A 22,585-nucleotide genomic window follows, 5' to 3' on the forward strand; every position below is an offset into this window, starting at 1 on the left:
GAGAAGTCTTCTACGTCTTGGCCTGATCGTATCTCACGTTCAGTCCACATTCAGTACTGTTAGGATTCTCCTTCTGCTTTTTGCTTCTACTTTTTAGTCCATCCCATACTTTTTGTTCTGTAATCCAAGCATAAGTGTGGTTAGTTATTCCACACTCAGACTCCCGATGGTCTTACCATTCGTCACTTGGCTGACGTGTACTCCTGTTCCATATAAAGCCTTCTGTTGCTTCATTTCCAGAGTTTGATAAATGATTCTCCTTTTACATTTTTTAGAGAGTAATGATCCTGGGAGTTCCAGGTAAGTTTATATAATGTAAACACAAACCAAAAATGTAGAGCTGATGCACTTCTTGTTCTGCTACAGCAAGCTCAGTCTTGCGCTGAATGTTAGGGTGGTATTCACACAAAGACCTGACTCCTACACAGCTGCTTCTCTGGAACTAGCGCATGTCCTTCTATTGTCCTACAAAAAAAAAAAAAGTCTTGTAAAGTTGCTTCCTAAGGGGAGATCCTGGAGATGCTTTGAACAAAACAAACATCTTCAAACTATTGAATATATATATATATATATATATATATATATATATATATATATATATATATATATATATATATATATATATATATATAATGTAGATTTGTATTTATTAAAATGGAAAGAAAATAATTGTGGGGACAGATTTTTATAGTTACTGCTGCTTTATTTTAAGGACAAGCCTATTGTTTAAGTCCTTTGATCATGAAGAGCTGTAACCTTTTAATGTACGAATATATAAAACCTCAAGTTTAATAAATATATTTAAGGGCCCATATCTTATATATTTTTCTTCTTCTAAGTGGGTTCATGTTCAAAACTGCTCTAAAGCAGATAAACATGAATCTATTGGCACTTTGCCTGTTGCCATATAGAGCATTAGGCTGTGGAGCAGTGTAACTCTGGAATGATGTTGTGCTCAATTCAGTACTTTTGGGATGAGTTGTGGAGTTAGGAATAGGGTCGGTGGTGATCATCCAACTTCCTGACCTCACTACTGTGCTTGTTGCTGAATGTAATCAAACCCTCACATCAATGCTTAAACATCTAGTAGAAAGCTTTCCCTGGACAGTAGAGACGTTTACTTCAACAAAAGCAAGATGCACTATTTTAATTCCCTTAATAAAAAAAATAAAATAAAATAAAATAAACTATGAATGCGCAGGTGTCCCAATACTCGTTTACATAGTATACATACATACAATGAACTCCATTAGGAAAAGTCCATTTTCAATTATTTGCACCTTTCAAAGAGTTCATGTTGATGCAGGAATACCATATATTTTATCTAGCTTCTCTTATCTGACTGTGACTGTGCTCACTATGTTTATCTCTGGATCTCGCTATGTAAACACTAGACTAAATTGAACACATCCAGCTATGGACTGGCACCCTGTCTGGGGGTATTCCTACCTTGTGGCCTTTGATTCAGGGTAGACTTCAAACCCGAAGCGACCCTGCCCAAGAAGGATTGGATAAGAACATGAATGAACATGCGTCTTACTCACTCTGATCTAGTTTCATGGTTTCTACTTTTTATCTACCCAGTAGAGATGAGATCTTGCACATTTTGGAAAAAAGTCAACATGCATTTGCTTCAACCTAAAATCATTGAAGTAGTGATTGAATATATTCAATCCATGAATATTCCAATCCTGAGATGAAGTAGTCCTGCCCCAGAAACCTGTCCCAACTTCCAAGAATTCAGAATACAGAGTTTAAAAATCAGTGTTAACCTGATGCTAGCTTTATTAACTAAATAATTCAGATCACTAAAAGTTGGAGTACTGAATTGTTTCCCATTCCATATCGCAATAATGAGATATCATAGTTCTATACTTCACCACGTTGTTATCTCTCCATAAGGTCATCTCACCAGGTCTGTGCTTAGAAACAGCATTCTTTAGCTGTGTTACTGAGTACTGACTGCTTTAGATGTGGAAGGACTGGACTGAGAAGAATGCAGCTGAATAGCAATTCTGCTGTTGTTGGAAAGGTGTCAGGACATCATGACTAGAAAAGGAAGCCTTTTTTGTTAGGCCCACCTTTCCTCTTCCATTGGTAGAGTTATTAACTCTTAACTCCAAATTGAGCGTCTCTCCTCGGATTGGATGCAATACTTTCAGTCAATAAGCTGCATGACTTCTCTTCTTTTTTTTTTTTGCTGGGTAAAGAACCCTAAATCTGTATCCCAGTTGCATTAACTGTTGTTCCTATTTATGCATATTCATACATTTTACATACTTGTGTCAGTATGCCCCCATAGTATTCCCCCAGAGAAATTGGGGGACTTGGCAATTAAAACCTTATATTCAGTGTTAAAAGTCTTATTCAGTGCTGATGTAAGTTTAAAATAGCTGTGCCCACCACATTATCTCCTCAAGGTTTGTATTGGTAGAGTTATTAACTCTTAACTCCAAATTGAGCGTCTCTCCTCGAATTGGATGCAGGTTCTATACTTTCAGTTAATAAGCTGCATGACTTCTTGATTTGTCCAGGGTGGCAGAGGAGCATACTAGTTAACTTACCATCGTCTGCTGCTGTGGCTCTAGGCCTGGCTTATCTTTACTCACTGTGAGCCTAATGGTGCCTGCAGGTGGTGCTGGGTTTTCCACTCACTGAATGACCTCAGTGAAAGCAGTGCAAGGCTTCTATGCAGTAGTGTGTTCTCTATGAATGTAATAGACCTATTGACTACACAGTTGGGTGGAGCTATGGCCAACAAACCGTGCGTGTGGCCAAATGTAATGGAGGAAGGATTTCTGGGAGTTACTACACTGGCTTCAGGCCATCAATCACTCACTCCCTTGTGTGAGACTCATTTACAGCTCTTTGAAATCTGATATGGAACTGGATGGTACTCCCGATGAAAATCTCTTCAGAGGCCTGAATGGAGGATGTTTGCATGTTATTGTTACCACGATTGTGTGTGCGTGTGTGTCTCTGTGTGTGTCCTGGTCCTGGCAAACATTTTGTGTTTCATTGTCAGAAGATGAAGAGAGAAAGAGAGTGATGCAGCTTAATGTTCTGGAAGCCATCTTTGCTCAGCTGGTTATCATTAGAGACAGTGAGACCTGATCCTTTGGGGGCTGTGCAGTTTCAAAACCCAGCTTCGCCCTGGCTCTGCTCCCTCCTCTAATTCAATCCCATGCTGGTATTAAACTCCCCATCCTCCAGGCAGCCTTTATTTTACTGATTTGTTTACTGAGCTGGGTTTATGTTGGTTCTGGTTTTCATTAGGATTTTGTAAGGGTCTTTTTTCAGTGTAAAATGAAACACTGCAATTGAACTTGTGTGTTTTAAGTTCTAGTTGGATTTTGAAACCATATCAATTTTGGAAAAGGTAACTAATGGCATATACTGTACGCAGTCCAGTTCAGAGTATGAGTTAATAGTCAAATGCCAGCATCCGGAAGACTGGAAGTAGTTTTGCAGATTATTTTTAAAGGATCTAATTACATAAAATCATATAATAGACTGATCATATTGTGGAGTAGTGTTGCTTTTGTGCAATGTGAATAATCAGTTATTGCATTAATTAGATGTTTGTTTGTTTGTTTGTTAGATGTTCACACAGGTTTTAGAACAACAATATTACTAAACCTAGATAGTGTCATACTTGCAGCTTATCAAAAGTCAGAATCCTAACTACTTGGCTTCTCTTTTTTTGTGTTTCTGCAGGAACAGTAAGAAAGAGGCTGATCTGGAGTCAGCTTTGGCCAGACTGAAGGATCTGGAGGCTCTCCTTAACTCTAAGGATGCTTCTCTTACCACAGCACTGGGAGAGAAGAGGTCTCTAGAGGCTGAAGTTAGGGACCTGAAGGCCCAGCTGGCTAAGGTAGGAATTTGGTTCTCATGATTTTTTTTTTGCTGGGTAAAGAACCCTAAATCTGTATCCCAGTTGCATTAACTGTTGTTCCTATGTATGCACATTTATACATTTTACATACTTGTCAGTATGCCTCCATAGTATTCCTCCAGAGAAATGGGATCTTAAATTCAGTGCTGATGTAAGATTGAAATAGCTGTGCCCACCACATTATCTCCTCAAGGTTTGTATTAAGGCTCCTGACATTGCTCTGTGTTTGTATGTGTTTGTGCCTGTGCTTGTGTACAGCTGGAAGGCAGTCTAAATGATGCTAAGAAGCAGCTCCAGGATGAGATGTTGAGGAGAGTGGATGCTGAGAACCGCATCCAGACTCTGAAGGAGGAGCTGGAGTTCCAGAAGAACATCTACAATGAGGTTAGATGTCCTGTGTAAACATTTGTTTAATTGGAGCAAGTTCTTTACTTAGCATAACGCAGGTAAACAGATAAGGCTTTTGGGGAATTTGGGGTGCTAAAGTTTGAAGTACTGAATACTCAATAAAGCTTGTAGCTTAATAAAGCAAGTTGTAGCTTTTCCATGCTAATATGGCTAACCAGTTAGCATGAACTCAGTTGCATATGGACCGTTTTCTCTTATTGTCTTTTATTTTATTTATTTTTGGACTGAGCTATTACTTTATTATGAACTGTACCGTGTCCCTGCAGGAGCTCCGGGAGTCGAAGCGCAGACATGAGTCGCGCATGGTGGAGATTGACAGTGGCAGGCAGCAGGAATTTGAAAGCAAGCTGGCGGAGGCGCTGGTCGAGCTCCGTGGGCAGCATGAGGAGCAGGTCCGCATCTATAAGGAGGAGATTGAGAAGACCTACACTTCCAAGGTAACAGGAGAAATCCTAATGAGATTCTGATCATGCTTCAGGCATATTTCATTCTTCAATTCATGCTGATTTACGTTGTTCTTCAGGTGCACTGCACATAAGGATGCATAGTTCTTTACTCACTTGGCCTGTGTCTTCCTCTAGCTGGAGAATGCACGTCAATCTGCGGACAGGAACAGTCATTTGGTGGGCGCGGCCCACGAGGAGCTACAGCAGACGCGTGTGCGACTGGAGGGCATGTCCTCTCAGCTGTCCCAACTCCAGAAACAGGTTAGTAGTTGTTCACCTGGTCTCTAATTGGTATGGCAAGAGGCCAGATGCTGTTGAAGCCCAGGTAGTTACATGGAAAGACATGGTGTACACCTGTGTTAATGCTAGAAGCTTTTACCTTCAGGAATGATTAAGGCAGTGAAGGGGGCGATTCTGCTAACATACTCAATTAAGATTTTTTTTGCCTATGCAGTGCCCCTAAAGGCAGTGATCCACACCATAGTCTTAAATTGCCAAATGGCCATCCACTATAATAAATGTCCCTGTGTTGTGGCTTTATTAGATTGACTGGTGATACGATGAGGGCTCTTGTCATGTCATCTGCCTCCCTCACAATGCACTTTATATTCAGCTGTGTGGAGGATTTGTTGAACACTATAATCCTGTTCACACTAAACTACTGTAATGGTACAGAGAGACAGGTCTTTACGTGATGTGTAAATGCTTATGGGAGAGCTGCATGTATGGGTGACTCATTTTGGATCTCTCTACACAGTCAGTGTTTAGCTCAGTGGTCTTGGTGAAGAAAAGAACTTTCCTTCTCTCAGGGACTTTTTTCCTGTACATCCCGTTTTAGTCACAGCCATTTCCCAATGTCAGTGCTGTTTGTAGCTCAACAGCACCCCCAACTGGAAGACAAAAACACACAGCTCTTCTGATAATGTACATATAGAATAGTTTTTAATCCTCCACATGCTCATGGGGAAACATTCAGACTTCTCAGTGAAGTCGGTTTCCTTAAGAGTTCTTTTACTTAAATTTCTTTCTCTTCTTTTTTCATTATTGTTTTATTACTATTATTATCAAGCCTTATTTACCTGGATGACTTTTTATATTTTATTTAATTGTATTTTAATATATTATGTACTCTGAAATATATGATTAAAATATGCAAACAAACTTTTGTGAATCAGTAATGTATCTCTATTGTTATGCTTCTGTCCTGTGTGTGTGTGTGTGTGTGTGTGTGTGTGTGTGTGTGTGTGTGTGTGTGTGTGTGTGTTAGCTGGCTGCGCGGGAGGCTAAAGTGCGTGAGCTGGAGGAGGCCTTGTCCCGAGAGAGGGATATGATGCGCCGGCGTCTGGAAGAGAAGGAAAGAGAAATGTCGGACTTGCGTCAGCGCATGCAGCAGCAGCTGGACGAGTACCAGGAGCTGCTGGATATCAAGCTGGCACTGGACATGGAGATCAGTGCCTACAGGAAACTGCTGGAGGGAGAGGAGGAAAGGTAAGGGTGGAGGCACAGATCTTCACTTTATATGAAAGCAGTTTATTTGTGTATTTGTTTGTCAGTGTGTTAACCATCAACTTGTGCAAAACTGGCAGTATGCATAGTTACTGTTTAAATCTTAATGTATTTTATTGAAAATAAATCATGGAAACTATTTAAGTGTGTTAATATTTATTTGCATTTATTCTAACATTATCAGGTAGTTCAGAAGAAGGAACTTTACTGCCTAGATAAATAATTGTGTCTCTGAAGGACACTTATGCAGTACTGTATGTTGAAAAGACAGGTAATCTTCAACTTCACACTCTGTCTCTGTAGACTGCGTCTTTCCCCCAGCCCTCCTCCTGCACGGGTGATCTCTGTCACTCGCACCTCAGGCTCGGGTACGCACACCCAGACTCGCCTAGCTCAGAGCAGCAGCAGCCGCACCTCCTCTGGCAGTGCAAAGAAACGCCGCCTCAACGATACGGACAGCGAGGCATCGAGTGTAGCAGGGGGGATGGTCACTCGCACCCGCATCACTCAGCAAGCCTCAGCCAGTGGACGCATCACTGTGGATGAGGTGGACCTGGAGGGCAAGTTTGTACGCCTTAGCAACAAAGCTGATCAGGTAAGAAGGTTTTTGATGATGATCAAGAGATATACAGAAATGCTTTACGGTCACCCTGACTATACATGAGTAAATAGTGAAGCAAAATCGCATTCATCTAGGTCCTCCAGACAAGGCTGTTGTTCACTGGACAATGCAGTAGAGGCTGGTAAAGATATAGACTAGATATAATGCATTAAACATGATTGAAAGTTTATACAGTCATAAAAAAATTCCATGTTTTGCATATTTATATGAACAGTCCTGCAAGATGTAATGGCTTAAGACTGTATTAATTAAGACCAGCTTAAATCTTTCACAGTTATTGGGTTATGGATTAAAGCAACGTTATGTAGTATTTAAATAATAAAAGAATAGCTTCAAATGGATTTTGAGACTCTGCTGAGTTGTTATAATGGGAATAGCATCTACATTGTTGCTTGGCAAGAGAAACTGGCTTGATACGCTACTATGTGACTTTGGTGAAGTAGTCAGGACACCGCTTGCACTGTGTAACCCAGCCATATTTGTGTGAAAACCTGTAATATTACTCTGTGTCCTCAGTCCACATGCCTCTTTCCTTTTCAGCTTGTAAAATGCATGTGTACAAAGCTTGATTTGTATAGAATTCCACTTCCCAACCATAGGGGGAAACAAAAACATAAAAACCAAATACCAATTTATGCATAATGCTGCTTTAATAGGCCTACATAAATAGTTGTATTATTCTGTAGTGTGGCCAAGCCTAAGGCTCAAAGCACAGCAATAAAATACATGCATAAAAACAATAAAGTGGTCTACTAGGTAATGAACTTTAGGATTGTGCAAAACCAGTGTTGTTTAGTAAGTCAGAATTGAGGCTGATATGAACAGGGTTTATACTGTTAGTTCAGTATTTTAATTTTGCCCTCTTCTCAGGATCAGTCTCTGGGCCACTGGCAGGTGAAGAGGCAGGTGGGAACCAGCACTCCAATTATCTACAAGTTCCCACCCAAATTCACCCTCAAAGCTGGACAGACCGTCACGGTGAGTTGTTAGCATACTACCACATATATGATTGAGCTGGTGTAGTGTGACCCAGGTATGATCTTGAGAAACGAGGAAGTCTTTGGCTTTCATTAGACGTTCATGACAAGAAGTCCAATGCAATTACCATATGCACCCTACTCACATATCTCCTCATCTCTGTATCTTTGCCTCCCTTTGTAGATCTGGGCTTCTGGAGCTGGTGGGACTCATAACCCACCCTCTGATCTGGTGTGGAAGACTCAGAACTCTTGGGGCAGTGGAGATCTCTTCCAGACCACCCTGATTAGTGCCAACGGAGAGGTGGGTCTAGCTAGCGTGAACCAGCTGTACCACTGTGTCTGTAACAGAAGTGGCTTTAGCTCATTGATCTCTCTTCGTTTGTGTAGGAGATGGCAATGAGGAAAGTCACACGCACACTGTTCCAGGAAGATGATGATGAAGAGATGGTAAGCAGTCTTTCACATCACTCCTGTATTTACTGTTAACGCTGAAGTCTTTTAAACTGGGGAAGAACCTCTTTCAGCACAGCTCTGCTCTGCCCCTCTCTGTCTCCCTCTGCAGGCAGCTCACAGTACATGTGCAGACACTGAGTATAACCTGCGCAGCCGCACAGTGATCTGTGGCTCCTGTGGCCAGCCTTCGGACAGGAATGCTGGCAGCTGTGTGTCTGCAAGCTCTGGAGTGTCCAGCGCTTCCCGCTCCTTCACCAGCGGAGGAGGAGGAGGATTGCCTGAGGGACTGGTCTCCCATTCCCACTCCCACTTCATCATGGGCAATGACAAGCCTAGACAGGTACTAAAGATTTTAGGCAACTATGATGATGACCTTTTTTAAAGCAGTTCTCTCTGCAGTACAAAACGTGCTTGTAAAAACACCAGATCCCTTTAGAACAGATGCAGGTAAACATGACTACAGTAAAATGTAAGAAACATTTCTCATAGTGAAGATAGAATTGAGCTCCACAAAGTGTGGTTACAGGGTTTTCATGGTCACCCTCAGCCAGTGCATAGTGTGTTCAATTCCATCACCAGCTCACCTCAGTTAACATCATTTAAGCACTGATTTACCAATCTAGGTGTTGAATGATGACTTTAAGTAATACTAGACCCCCATGTGGAGCGCTTGGGAGATGTAAAACCACTACTTTCTGTATGAATGTCATTTGTATTTATTCTAATATTATAGTGTTACTGAGTAAACGCTTACTGCCCAGTTATGGAACTTTTACAGGAGTACACACGTGCGCACACACACACACACACACACACACACACACACACACACACACACACACACACACACACACACACACACACACACACACACACACACAGAATTCAGTTGCATTTAAGACATTCATTTGAATGTCAGAATGTCTCTAAATCATGATAAAGGTCATCACACAAGCAAGCATATCATTGATATTGTCAGTGCTTAAAGAACCAACTGCACATTTCTGTACAGAGAGTGTAATTAGTGTTGTTTAATTGTATGACAGTACTTATATAGCAGTTTTTAAGAAATTGCATTAAACTACTGCATTTAGGCTGCATGTCAGAATATTGCAATAATATCATGTCATCAAATTGTATTTAAATAATATTTTCACCATCACCCACCTATAAATACACATTCAGCTGATTTGTCTATTAAATGCAACGGAACTATAAAGCTACACCTACTGAACCTTCACCTTGAATCAACCCTAGGGGCAGTGGTGGCTCAGCGGTTAGAGCGCTGGGATATCGATAACAGGGTTGTGGGTTCGATTCCCGGGCTTGGCAAGCTGTACACACACACTAGTAACTAGGGCAGTGAGTACACACACACCCTTGAGCAAGGCCCTTTACCCTCTCTGCTCCCCGGGCGCTGGAGTTGGCTGCCCACCGCTCTGGGTGTGTGTGTACTCACTGCCCTAGTCACTAGTGTGTGTGTACTCTGTACAGTGACAAATACATGCACCTTTACCCTAAACCCAACCCTACTACATTTAAATGAAACTTTACACTGAAGTTCAGTGTTAATTGAGTCCAAGTAAAGTGTTGCCCAGTATTCCAAGGCTTTATTCCAACAGTGATATATATTAAAATCTAAAATATTTATTTATGTATGTTCTTCACATTTATAAATTCAGTAAAGGAATTGTGATTAAAAAAATCATTCTATGCTATATAAATACTATTTATTCATATTATATGTTCATACTTTATAAATCATACAATTAAACAATTAAAAATAGTAGCCTGTTAATACATGCAAAAAAAAAAACAGTGTTATTAACCCTCTTGCGCTCTCTCTCTCTCTCTCTCTGCCCACAGGGAGGTCCTAAACCAGAGAACTGCTCCATCATGTAAATGAAGGAGCAGCCATAAGGTCTGACCAGTTCAGCACGTGCCATTTGAACAGTGCAAACTGGGAGATATGTTTTTTTCTAACTTCTAGCCATTGAGATTTTTTTTATTTTTCATACTTTATACTTAAATCAGTCTTATTTTGTATGTAATAATCTGCAGGGTAGATTAATAGCTTTTGTATGGCTGAGGGCATGGTGGGAGCTTGGGTGCTTATATAGGGTTTGTGTATATATGCAGTATTATATGTTAGTCTTGCATGAGGGCTTGACAGCTGCTTTTGTATAGCCATGTTCAGGGAGAGAGGTTAACAGAGCACTTGAACACTTATCCAGAGACAAGGATCCGCCTTAGGCTTTCCTATCAAATGCTGTCACAACTCAACACGCACATCATGGTATCCCTGTCAGCACGTTTACTCGAATAGGATTGAGAGAGTAATTGAATGTACTGTAAAGCCATATTTTGCCACTTGTTACCAAATATTTCCATAGTTCACAGTAGAGGCCAAATGTTTGACACTTTGAGATTCTGAAATGTTGAAATCATGTCTAAGACTAGTACGGCTGCATCATTCTGGTGAAGAACCCTTTTAGTGCCTTGAAGAATGTAATGTTGAGCAGCTTTTAGTGTCTCAATGGTACTGTGTCCCAGTGATGGTGTTCTGATATGGGCAAAAAAGTAAAGCTGGATGTTAATTACAATTCTTAGAACGAAAAATTAGGTTTGATATAATTGTTTTTGAAAGTTTTCAGACGGAAGAAGATGGGCTGATTTGAGTTATTTAATTTCTAGAACGGAACATTAATAGCCTGTAATCTAATATATATATATATATATATATATATATATATATATATATATATATATATATATATATATATATATATATATATATATATAAATATATGGAATAAGTGTATGCAAGCGGTTTTGGTTCAAAAGATAAGATGGGTGGATGTGTTGTATCTGTTCGGGCAGTTCAAACTTTTCATTTCAATAAATGATGTAATTTTATGGGTGTTTGTTGGACCCCTATGGTAGATTAGTGGTCTTGGTTTGGTATGCTCTTGCATGGACAGTTGGAAGTGTTGATTTATTAGTGTTCTCTCTCTTTCAGCAGCTATTGCTTAAATCAGTGGTGGGGGTGGGGGTGGTTCAGTTTTCCTCCTGGTGCATAAAACCATACTGTCTTCATTGTACATTCTATTGGCCCTCTAGCCTGTTAGTATAGTGCTCACACAAAGACACCTTAAGATCTGTATGTTCTCTTTGGTGCAACAGTGGGTGGATTGGACACTACTTCTAGCTGAAGCTTCTTTTTTTCTTATTTTGCGCTGCAGTGCTCGTGGGAAGCTATAGACTTTGGTCAGGTGGAGCGATGTAATCTGCTTTTACAGATAGAATTAAGAGCTACTGTGATTTCTACCTTTGGGTTGAGGCAAATCAGCACCACTGATACCACTTTTGGAAAGGAAACGCATTTGATAGGTTGGTCGAGTGACGAGAACTGATTAATGTCTAGCAAACACTCATATAAACATGTTTGTTTTGGTATTTTGTAAGATCCAAAGACATTGTTTAAAAAAAATTATAAAAACAAAACAAAAAAAAAAACGGGGGGGGGGGGTAAATGCTTTAATGCTTGCATCTATGATTAATTTTGTTTCCCCCTCATGATCTTGGAAGTCAGTTCATGTAATTGAAAAGCTTTTTTGTACTTTAGTAGTCTAGGTTTGCATTGCTTTATGAAGTGTTTTTTTTTTATTAAATAAAGACCAGTCTGTACTAAATATGAAAGTTATTTACCAGTGTAAAAGGTATAAGCAAAAACTTAAAAGTGCCTTTCAGTAAAAAAAAAAAAAAAAAAAGGGAAAAGGTGTTGGTGTTTTTATTTCCTTGTGTTTTTTACCTTCACATTGTCTGAAATCCTAACGGACCCCCAGAAGCAACGCCCAAGAAGATTAGAGTGCACTTTCTGGTGGTAGGTGCGGGTTTGTAGCTGTTGTGATTTGCAAGGCGCCTGCCAAAACTGTCCTGCTTTTATTATTGTTATTTAAACTGCAGCTGGATCAACATAGTCCAGTTTGAGTTATAGTATCATTCTGCAGCTGTGATGTGTCTCCCATCTGTCCAAGCACACCACATAAACCTCAGCTCCATACCAGTGAAATCCAGGCATCCAGTTTATTTACAATATTTACATTTCTTAGATGATTACATTCAACTGACATTCAAAATAGAGGTTGTACAATGTAAGTGTACTGCAAAATGTAAAACTTTGCAAAAAGAAACAAACAAAAAAAAACATAGCATAACAATTTCATAGCTGTGAAAACTGTACTATTTACACCATGACAGAGAATTCAACTCTCACTTATTACCCAATGATACCCTGTTCTATATGCTCTGAAGAATGAAGAAAATCTGTGTTTAGTGTTTGGTATGGTCAACAATGGAATCCAGCAGATGGCAGTGTTGTGCTGTTGCAGCCAGTCATTATTTTTCTTTAAGATCTGAAGGTCCAGCTCATTTCACTCAAATCTGGTTATGAGTCATTTTTTAAAAATTGTCTGAAATCAGGAGGGGCAAATTTCAGCCTGGCCTGGTCTTCATTGTCCATTCTTCCTGCAAATGGCATATAGCTGGGTAGGTTTACCCTCTACAGTCACCTCCCTATCTGAGAGGGGGAGTACGACTAGGCATTCCAGTTTGTGAGAAAGCAGAAAGGTGATCATAGGCATGGTTGTGCTTCAGGGAAGTCAGCTCCAAGTCTTTTCCACTTGCCTGGGGTCAGTGGGGCAGTCTACGTGGAGATGGTGAGGGTGGCCTGCGCACTGGTGGCAGGTCGTAATGTCCTGGGATGTGGCTGTTGACTGGCAGGTCGTAATGGTTCTGAGGCTCCTGTTCGGGAACGTTTCCCAGGTGACATTGTTCTGAAAAAATGCAGATGGAATATTTTAGTTCCAAACCAAACACTGATCGGCACAATGATCACAATTCCTCCTGCCTCATACAGCATTCCATAAAAAGCCATAACTTGTTCACACGCCTGTCAGAAACGGTGTATAATGCTTGGAGGAGGAGGAAGGGGGGGGGGTGTGGGGGGGTTAGCTACATTTTAAAACAGGACTGGGCAATCCTGTGGAAATCCAGTGTCTATATGTTTCGAATATATCAAGCTATCACATGACATTTAAGCATTAGTAAAGCCAATGAACTCCTTCCCATAAGTGCTGCCAGGTCACTTTCAGTGCCTTACACAATATTGTAAATGTTAGCCAATAAACAAAAACTACTTCTTTAATGTTTATACATTTTTAACTGTTCTTTCGTAACTACAAATATTGCTAAAAGCACAATCATCATCCTGTAAATACCATGGCAAAACCAATACAGATGATTTATTGACCAGTCAAACTGTTTGAAATGCTTAATAATGTCATCTGGGGTAGTGCAGCTTATCCATCATTTGCACTAAAAAAAGCAATGCATTAAAATGTTCACTATATGGACATTAGTATTGGGACACCTGCTCCTTCATTCTCTGTTCTGAAATCAAGGTACAAAGGTACAAGGCTTTGTGGGCGTAACGGTCTCTACTGTCTTTGCTCCAAGGATTTGATTGCATTCCACGACAAGAGTGTTGGAGTGTATTTATACTTTTTATAGGTTGTTTCCCCTGGTCCAGACCAAACAAGAAAATTATACATAATTACATTTTAGTCCTGGTTTGCTCTGTGTTCATATGGACATCTTTGCAATTGAACAAAAGGGGGGGAAAGGTGGCATATGATGCGAGCTGAAGAAGGCTGTCCACCGGTCCTGTGTGATTCACGCAATAACCAGCAGGAAAAACGTCTGCTCATGTGCACATGCTAAATTGTTCATGGAAGGACATTAATGTTAAAGCTGTAAAATGTAACATTACTGTTGCAGCATCCCAACTCACACACATCTGTACTGAGGCAACTTGTATTAAGGAATGCAGTTGTGATGGTGGCTAGTTTTGAAACACTGAGTAGTGTGGTAGTCAGTGGTTTGGGACACAGCCCCACCAAACTAAAGCATCAGACAGAAGAATTTAAAGCACAGCAACTTGGGCAGGTCTTCCCGGAGACTCACCCATGATAAAGCGGGCAGATGCGGGCGGCATGGCACTGGTGGAGTGAGTGGGCAGGATTGATACTAGATGCTGCGGGCTGGAGTTACCCCATTTGGTTAGTTTAGATGCCTTTGGTTCATAGTGTTCATATTTCAAACGAACCGCACCAGAGTTCATTTAGAAACTGACCAAGATCCACCTGCTAGTAATCACACCAGGATTTGTTTCTATTGGACCAAAGCGGACAGTATGTACACATCCTTAGTGAGATCAGGATCTCCAGAGCACCTCATCCCCAATATTCCCAAGAGTATGTCAGATTGTCCGTTCATCAAGAAACGTCTTCACAATGTAAAGTGCAGCTGCTGTGATCAAATGTGTAGAAGAATAAAAACGAGTGGACAGCGATGATATTATTCATGTGGAAATGATGGAATCTTTGTTCCAGTAAATTCAATACAGCACTCTGTCAGTGGTGGCCTGCAATGAACTAGTTCAGCCTAAAGTGTATCAGGTACAGTAGTTACTCAGACAGATGCTGAGACACTCTCACCCCCTCTTTTTAGCTCTTGTCTCTTTTATTATTGGCTTTTTTCCTCTCTCTCTCTCTCTGCACTCATATGACCCTTGTACTTTTCCAGTGCTTCAGCCCACACTGCATTCATTCCCTGAAAGCAGACATCCCACTCTCCTATCAGCACTAAAACATAGATCCATCGGCACGGAGTGCTAGGAAGGATTAACGCACACTTACTGGCCTGAACGGCTTCTGAAAAATGAGCTGATGGAGCGAGTTATAACTTCCTCCTAAAATCCGCTGCTCACCTCCCCGGTTTAGTTGGACGCTAAGTTAGTGAACCCACCGGAGTTAGTACAGTTCTGAGGTCCATCGCTGAAGATAAGAAGCTATTAGTCATGCCTCTGAATTGTAGTTTTAATGATTTTTTTGGCTTCTTACAATCATGTGCTCAGATCTCAGCTCCTTTTAGAGAGATAAATGGGGTTGAGTAAGGGTTACCTCTGGAGGAGATGCTGGTGGAGGGGATGGCTGGAGGGTTGATCTCTGTGTAGGATCTATCGTGAGGAACAGCAGATTTCATCTCCATGTAACTGCTCTCGGGAGGGCATGGGGGCAGACCTGGCAGATCTTTGATGGTGGCATACGGGTTCTCACTGTTTAGAGAACTACTGCTCACAGCAACGCAGGAGTCCTTCAACTCTGTGAGAAAGGTTTGAAGAAAAGGAGATATTAAAACAACCCTGTATTTAAACGCAACTGACCCATCACTAGTCCTCCACAAAGGGAGAGTTTGAACAAGCTAAAATCCCATTCGGCCTAATGGGAAACAATGCATATAACAGTATTAGTTTCAGATGATGTGTGGGTGTGTGTTTGAGAGAGATCACACTTTTTGGGGAGGTGGCATTGCACTGCCTGGGTTCTGTTAGGTACAGGGTAAAACTCAGTAGCATAGCATTTTAAACTCGTGCCTCTTTCTTCAAATTCCGTTCCCTTTGTATCTCGGACTGGACTGGTATGACACTCCAAAAAGTTTGGAGGGAACGCAGAGAGGAGGAGATGACATGGCCCAGTCTGACCGTCCCTCTCTCGATGTTGTTATGCTGCCCCCTGCTGCTGCTCCTGGGTTGGTGTGGTTCCTGCTTCTGCCAGAGCTATTCCAATGCCATCTCAATCCTCCCTTAATCATCCCAGGAACCCTTCCCTCAATCAACCAACCCACTCCCACCATCTTTTTTTCTGGTCTCCCTGCTGCCCCACGGTTCTGCTGATTCTCCATTCACCCTCTCTACTGCCTCTCTGGCCGCTCCACCTGCCAAACGCAATACGTCCCTCGATACATCAGGCGAAATGTGCCTCACTTTGTGGTCCTCTGACCTTCACATCTCCAAATTCCTCATGGTGTGACATCCTATGCTCCGCCTTTACTTCCCGCCTCAGCCCACAGTCCCCAATCTACATAAACACTGTAGTGATGTGGTATGAATCATTTAGGTATCTAGATCCATAATTCCCCAGTACACTGAATGGGATTTTTGCCTATAAGCCTGTCCAACTCCGCAACAGTTGCTATGAGAAATATATACAATGGGGAAAAAATATTTAGTCAGTCACCACTTGTGCAAGTTCTCCCACTTAAAAAAATTAGAGGCATGTAATTGACATCATAGGTAGACCTCAACTATGAGAGACAAAATGAGAAAAAAAAATCTGAAAATCACATTGTCTGATTTTTAAAGAATGTATTTGCAAATAATGGTGGAAAATAAGTATTTGATCACCTACAAACAAGCAAGATTTCTGGCTGTCACAGACCTGTAACTTCTTCTTGAAGAGGCTTCTCTGTCCTCCACTCATTACCTGTATTAATGGCACCTGTTTGAACTTGTTAACAGTATAAAAGACACCTGCCCACAACCTCAAACAGTCACACTCCAAACTCCACTATGGTGAAAACCAAAGAGCTGTCGAAGGACACCAGAAACAAAACTGTAGACCTGCACCAGGCTGGGAAGACTGAATCTGCAATAGGCAAGCAGCTTGGTGTGATGAAATCTAATGTGGGAGCAATAATCAGAAAATGGAAGACCTACAAGACCACTGCTAATCTCCCTCGATCAAGATCTCAGCCCGTGGGGTCAAAATGATCACAAGAACGGTGAGCAAAAATCCCAGAACCACACGGGGGGACCTAGTGAATGACCTGCAGAAAGCTGGGACCAACGTTACAAAGGCTACCGTCAGTAACACACTACGCCGCCAGGGACTCAGATCTTGCAGTGCCAGACGTGTTCCCCTGCTTAAGCCAGTACCTATCCGGGCGCGTCTGAAGTTTGCTAGAGAGCATCTGGATGTTCCGGAAGAGTATTGGGAGAATGTCTTATGGTCAGATGAAACCAGTAGAACTGTTCGGTACAAACACAACTCGTTGTGTTTAGAGGAGAGTGAATGCTGAGTTGCATCCAAAGAACACCATACCAACTGTGAAGCATGAGGGTGGCAACATCATGCTTTGGGGCTGTTTCTCTGCAAAGAGACTAGGACGACTGGTCCATGTACATGAAAGAATGAATGGGGCCATGTATTGTGAGATTTTGAGTGCAAACCTCCTTCCATCAGCAAGGGCATTGAAGATGAAACGTGGCTTGGTCTTTCAGCATGACTATGATCCCAAGCACACTGCCAGGGCAACAAAGGAGTGGCTTCGTAAGAAGCGTTTCAAGATCCTGGAGTGGCCTTGCCAGTCTCCAGATCTCAACCCCATAGAAAACCTTTGGAGGGAGTTGGAAGTCTGTGTTGCCTGCCGACAGCCCCAAAATATCACTGCTCTAGAGGAGATCTGCATGAAGGAATGGGCCAACATACCAGCAACGGTGTGTGCCAACCTTGTGAAGACCTACAGAAAACGTTTGACCTCTGTCATTGCCAACAAAGGATGTATAACAAAGTATGAGATGAACTTTTGTTATTGACCAAATACTTATTTTCCACCATTATTTGCAAATAAATTCTTTAAAAATCAGACAATGTGATTTTCTGAATTTTCTTTTCTCTTTTTGTCTCTCATAGTTGTCTCTACCTATGATGTCAATTACAGGCCTCTCCTCTTTTTAAGTGGGAGAACTTGCACAAATGGTGACTGACTAAATACTTTTTTTCCCCACTGTATGTAGGTAGAGCCTGGATTGGACATTTGGAACCACACTGACATGGAAAAACATATCTACTTACGTTTGTTGTAGTATTTCCCAAGACTGGCACTGTAGCTGTAACTGCGGTCAATGCCAAAGGCTCCTGCGAAAGTGACGGTAATTCAAACATTGCAACAATTTATTTACAGCATGACAGCGTGTACTAAAATGTACGTACATTACTGGCATTCAGTTTGAATAGGATCTCTTAGTTTTAACTGTCTGTTGAAAGATACAGTAATCAGACATGCCTTGGTCTTTAGGGGGTTCCTGGTGCTTCCAGTCAGCAGGTAAAGTAGCATTAGTCTCCACGCCAAACAGGCCTCGTCTCTCCCGTTCCATGTTCTTCAGGCTGCAGAACAGCTGCTTATTGGTGTTCTGGAAACATCAAAAAAATACATCAATTACACAAATGAGGTAAATACTATGATTAATTAAAACCAGGCATGTGCAGGCAAAATGTTACGTCTGCATATTAAGTCACCATCATAATTGAATTTACCTTAACGACCCGGTCCTGGTTATTGGGAACATGGGGTAAGGGGGGTCTGTTCTGGGATAGAGTGTGGTAGCTGGGGTTTGAGTAGTAGTGATGGTAGCTGTGTGGAACATCTAAAGCAAAAAAGTAAGATGATGAAAATAAGAAAATGCAAAGAAAACAGAACCAGAAAATCATAGCCCTTTTTGTACTTAAGTACTTTTACAGATTTACTGACTATTAACTGATTACTGGTATTGCTCAGACAAGCAGCAACTAACCTCTGCACAATCCCAGTCTTACACATCAGGCCTTTACACATTCAACACTGTACTGTTACCACCATTCTGGCTTTGCATGTGTTAATGGAAAGGGCTTTTTAAATACTAAATAGCATTTTAAATGCTATTATTAAATGTTATTACAGGCTTTGCTGATCTGGTCATTTTCGTATCAACATTACACTAAATTAAGTTCTGGGCTGGAGGAGCTCCTACCTGGCACAGCATACTCAGAGTTGACAGTACGGGTGGAGGAGAAGGACACGGTGGGAGTGTTACTCTGCTTGTCTTTCTGTCTGCGGCGGTAAAGCAACAGCAGGGCCAGCAGGAGCACCACCAGCATTACCAGCACCACAATACCCGCAATGGCCCCCCATGAGTCTCTCTCCACTGGAGACACAGGCATCATCACACTCACCACCCTCTCTGGATCAACAAGAAAAAAAACACACATATATATTGCAAAGTGTGTCTATATACATATTACAGTACCTGAAAGAAGACATAGTTCTCTATGGTGTGTGATCGTACGGCTAGAGGAAATCAGACTAAAAATAAAAGATTGATTAAATAAATACATTAGCAGGGCAATGATACTGTTAGGGATCACTGATCAACTATGACTGTGTTTAATGCTTATGCTTTTAGTAGTAATATGAGTAATATTAATAGTAATATGACACAGAAGCTTAAATATTAAACAGTCCTATAAATGCTGTATGAGCAGTGCTGAGTACCTTGTTTGCAGTCCACACCTGGTCCAGGCTCACACACACAGGTGCCAGAGTGAGGGTCACATGAGTGGTTTGGTGAGCAAGAACACATCTGAGCACAGTTGGTTCCAAACGTCCCTGCTTTACACACTGCAACACACAGGCGATGCAGTGTTTTATACACAGCAGCACTAGAGCTTCTAGGTGTATATGAATGAAGTGTCTCAAGATGTCAGCGCTGATCTTTGATCAGTAGCCCACCATGGCTAGTCTGATTTGTTGCCACAAAAATGAACGGCCCTCATTCTGGTGCTCTTTTTGATGTTACTGAACAACTCATAGCACTTACTGAACAACAAGTCTGGAGTTTAACGATTTAATTGACTTACAAGATAATATTGGCCGTCATCGGCTACAAGAAATGGGGTAAGCTTTTACTTTCATGCCACTTTGGCTGACATTCTTATCCAGAGCGATTCACATTAGAATTATATTATAGATATGCATATAACAGTATTATGCAAAATTAATGTTCTTTTTTCCTCAGGCCTTTTTAAATATTTTCTATTAATCTGTTAAACATGCTTAGACTCTGGATCCAACACAGAGGAACCAGTGTACCTTATATTAATGATAGCTTACGTTGTTTGACAAAAACGTAAGAAAAAAACAGAGGATTTAATGTGATTATAATGACACAAAGATAAAGCCAAGAGCATTTGTTCTTAATTAGGCCTGTCCAATGTGACAAAATATGAAATATTTTTTATTTACCTTTCTAAATGAATGTATAAATTATTTACACCACAGAAAAAACACCATTTTATCAAAACCGCAATTAAACATAACATACAAACAATTTTCAAAGGAGTCATTGCTGAAGAGTACATAACAGCATAATGACTTACACACTGAACAGTCTGTTCCAGCCCAGCCAGGCAGACAGTGGCATGAGCCATCCTGGTGATGACATGTGGCATTGTTGGTACACCTACAAACACCACTGCACTGCTTCCCATAGTGGCCAACTGGACAGACTAGACAGCACAAGAACATCTGGGTTAAAACTCATGAATCCACTTTTTTAATTACATATTTAACATGTCACATCTTTCATCTTTTCCATAAAATAAATACAATGCAATAAATAAGTTCTGTTCTGTTTCTGCAGCACATTTTACTTCCAGCTCCAACACACCTGGTCCAACTATTAAGCCCTTCCCAGGTTAAAACGAATGTGTTAGAGTTGGGGTGCAGCAGAGGACTGCTCCAGGACTACGGTCCAAACAATATTAAAGGCAATGGCCTAAAATCATTGTATCTTTAAGAAGGTTCATTTTTTGTCCAGGAAGGTGATTAATACTACATCTGAATGCATAATTATTCAGCTTAATATCTTTAACATTTGCACAACAAATTATAAAATGACTTGAAAATCAATAATGATGATTTAGAGAGTGCATGACTGAATTCATATTCTCACCCTGTTCACAGAGTGGTCCTGTATAACCGGGCAGACACAGGCACTGGCCTGTGATATGGTGGCAGGAAGTGGAGTGGACACATGAAGGACAAGTTTGGCTGCACTTCTCCCCATACACACCTTGACTACACACTGACAGAGAGGACAGGGCTTTTAGAGCATTAGCCCAGACAGAGTTCTTACACATTCAGAAATCTAACACCAATTATTTTAATCATTCTACTATTAAGTACTGTTCATTTCTAAGACATTGTAAGACATACTATTGCACTCTCCTTAACAGGCAAAACTCAAGGCTTCAGACTTCAAGGCTTCCAGTCCTCACTTCTTTAAAAGATCTTAATAATAAGCCATCGTACAATCATTAATAAACCATATGCATACTAATTCCAAGCCTCAGGAGTGTGAGAATACAATAATGCTAAAGGAGTGAAGTGGTTTTCTGTGTGAAAAGCATGACTTTTGCACAAGTGTTAAGTGTTTGTCTAATGTATCTATCAGATCAGCATTTACCAAGAAAATAAAACAAAATGAACAGTTTGTAGTGACTTGGCTCTGTCCAATCAAATCATTAATAATAAATAATTAGGTGTTCTGCAGATAAAGAGTGGGGCTGAGTTAAAGAACCTAAGTTTTATGTTTTTACTGGCTGTGCAACCTATTATTCTAGATAATTCCTTCATGCTGAGAGAGTAAATGTAGATATGGCATGATTGCACTTTTTATTTTCTAATATTAAAAATACATTAAAATCCTGGATATTAGCCAAAGATGATTACTTACATAATCTCTAATATCTCATGTGATTCTCAAATTCATGTGATATTGACAATGAAGAACTAAAGCTTTACATTACATATGAAAGATCTGGTTTTGAACCCAAGAGTGGGCTAAGCAACAGTAAGACAGTAGCGGCACTGACCGTGCTGACACTGAGGTCCCCAGTAGCCAGGCTTGCACTGGCAAGTACCACTGTGTGGCAGACAGGAGGCACTGTTTAGGCAGGAGCAGCTCTGGTTACACTGATGACCCCAGGAGCCATCGGGACACTGCTCTGTGCAACGTGGACCTGCACAAAACATGCACAAAATAATGAAGAAAGATTGTAATATACACAACTCAACACTGTACGTCACAAATAGCATTATAGCTGCTGTTATGCAAGAACCTCTGAAAAAGTCACTTTAAAGGAGGAGGAAAAAACATAACTTTCAATTGGAAGTCAATGACAAAAATGCAGACATATGGTTTTTAATTTTACGTGATGTGCTGCTTCATTTTTTTACATTCACAACTTCATTCACAACCTTTCCATGTCTTTCTCTTGCACAGTTAAAACACGAACCACTATCCGAAGGCCAACACTTTAATGAAGTCGTACCTGTCCAGCCGGGCAGGCACAGGCACTGTCCCGTCACGCTGTGGCAGCCCTCATCATGGAGACAGTCACATCTGTGCTGGCAGCCTGGGCCGTAGGTGCCGACCTGTTTGACAAAAAGCAGCAGGAAATGGAAAAACTCAGCTTGAGTCAGATCCAATAATGCAGAGCAGTCAGCTGTCGGGAGAGAAATTACGCAGCCCTCAGCTAATAACTACCTTCATTTC

At 41.0% G+C, this 22,585-nt stretch overlaps 2 protein-coding genes across 4 annotated transcripts in view; one reads left to right on the forward strand and one right to left on the reverse strand.

Moving 5' to 3' along the window:
• The window catches only part of lmna (lamin A), a 36,969-nt gene extending 24,904 nt beyond the window's left edge, over nt 1-12,065 (forward strand). For both annotated transcript variants that reach the window (XM_072679508.1, XM_072679507.1), the window contains 11 exons: nt 3,718-3,874; nt 4,154-4,279; nt 4,570-4,740; nt 4,885-5,010; nt 6,017-6,237; nt 6,559-6,850; nt 7,748-7,855; nt 8,039-8,158; nt 8,245-8,304; nt 8,420-8,650; nt 10,177-12,065. In XM_072679508.1, the coding sequence (XP_072535609.1) occupies nt 3,718-3,874; nt 4,154-4,279; nt 4,570-4,740; nt 4,885-5,010; nt 6,017-6,237; nt 6,559-6,850; nt 7,748-7,855; nt 8,039-8,158; nt 8,245-8,304; nt 8,420-8,650; nt 10,177-10,212 (1,648 nt within the window). In that variant the 3' untranslated portion in view covers nt 10,213-12,065. The remainder of the gene's footprint in view (nt 1-3,717; nt 3,875-4,153; nt 4,280-4,569; nt 4,741-4,884; nt 5,011-6,016; nt 6,238-6,558; nt 6,851-7,747; nt 7,856-8,038; nt 8,159-8,244; nt 8,305-8,419; nt 8,651-10,176) is intronic.
• Nucleotides 12,066-12,382: 317 nt separating this feature from the next.
• Nucleotides 12,383-22,585, reverse strand: part of pear1 (platelet endothelial aggregation receptor 1) — a 65,185-nt gene continuing 54,982 nt past the window's right edge. For both annotated transcript variants that reach the window (XM_072679509.1, XM_072679510.1), the window contains 11 exons: nt 22,362-22,464; nt 21,903-22,049; nt 20,981-21,112; nt 20,406-20,534; nt 19,522-19,647; nt 19,001-19,210; nt 18,528-18,637; nt 18,277-18,403; nt 18,066-18,128; nt 15,333-15,533; nt 12,383-13,145 (listed from right to left, as the gene is read on the reverse strand). In XM_072679509.1, the coding sequence (XP_072535610.1) occupies nt 13,003-13,145; nt 15,333-15,533; nt 18,066-18,128; nt 18,277-18,403; nt 18,528-18,637; nt 19,001-19,210; nt 19,522-19,647; nt 20,406-20,534; nt 20,981-21,112; nt 21,903-22,049; nt 22,362-22,464 (1,491 nt within the window). In that variant the 3' untranslated portion in view covers nt 12,383-13,002. The remainder of the gene's footprint in view (nt 13,146-15,332; nt 15,534-18,065; nt 18,129-18,276; nt 18,404-18,527; nt 18,638-19,000; nt 19,211-19,521; nt 19,648-20,405; nt 20,535-20,980; nt 21,113-21,902; nt 22,050-22,361; nt 22,465-22,585) is intronic.

This window comes from Salminus brasiliensis, chromosome 5 (genome assembly GCF_030463535.1).
Source record: "Salminus brasiliensis chromosome 5, fSalBra1.hap2, whole genome shotgun sequence".
Classification (NCBI taxonomy): domain Eukaryota; kingdom Metazoa; phylum Chordata; class Actinopteri; order Characiformes; family Bryconidae; genus Salminus; species Salminus brasiliensis.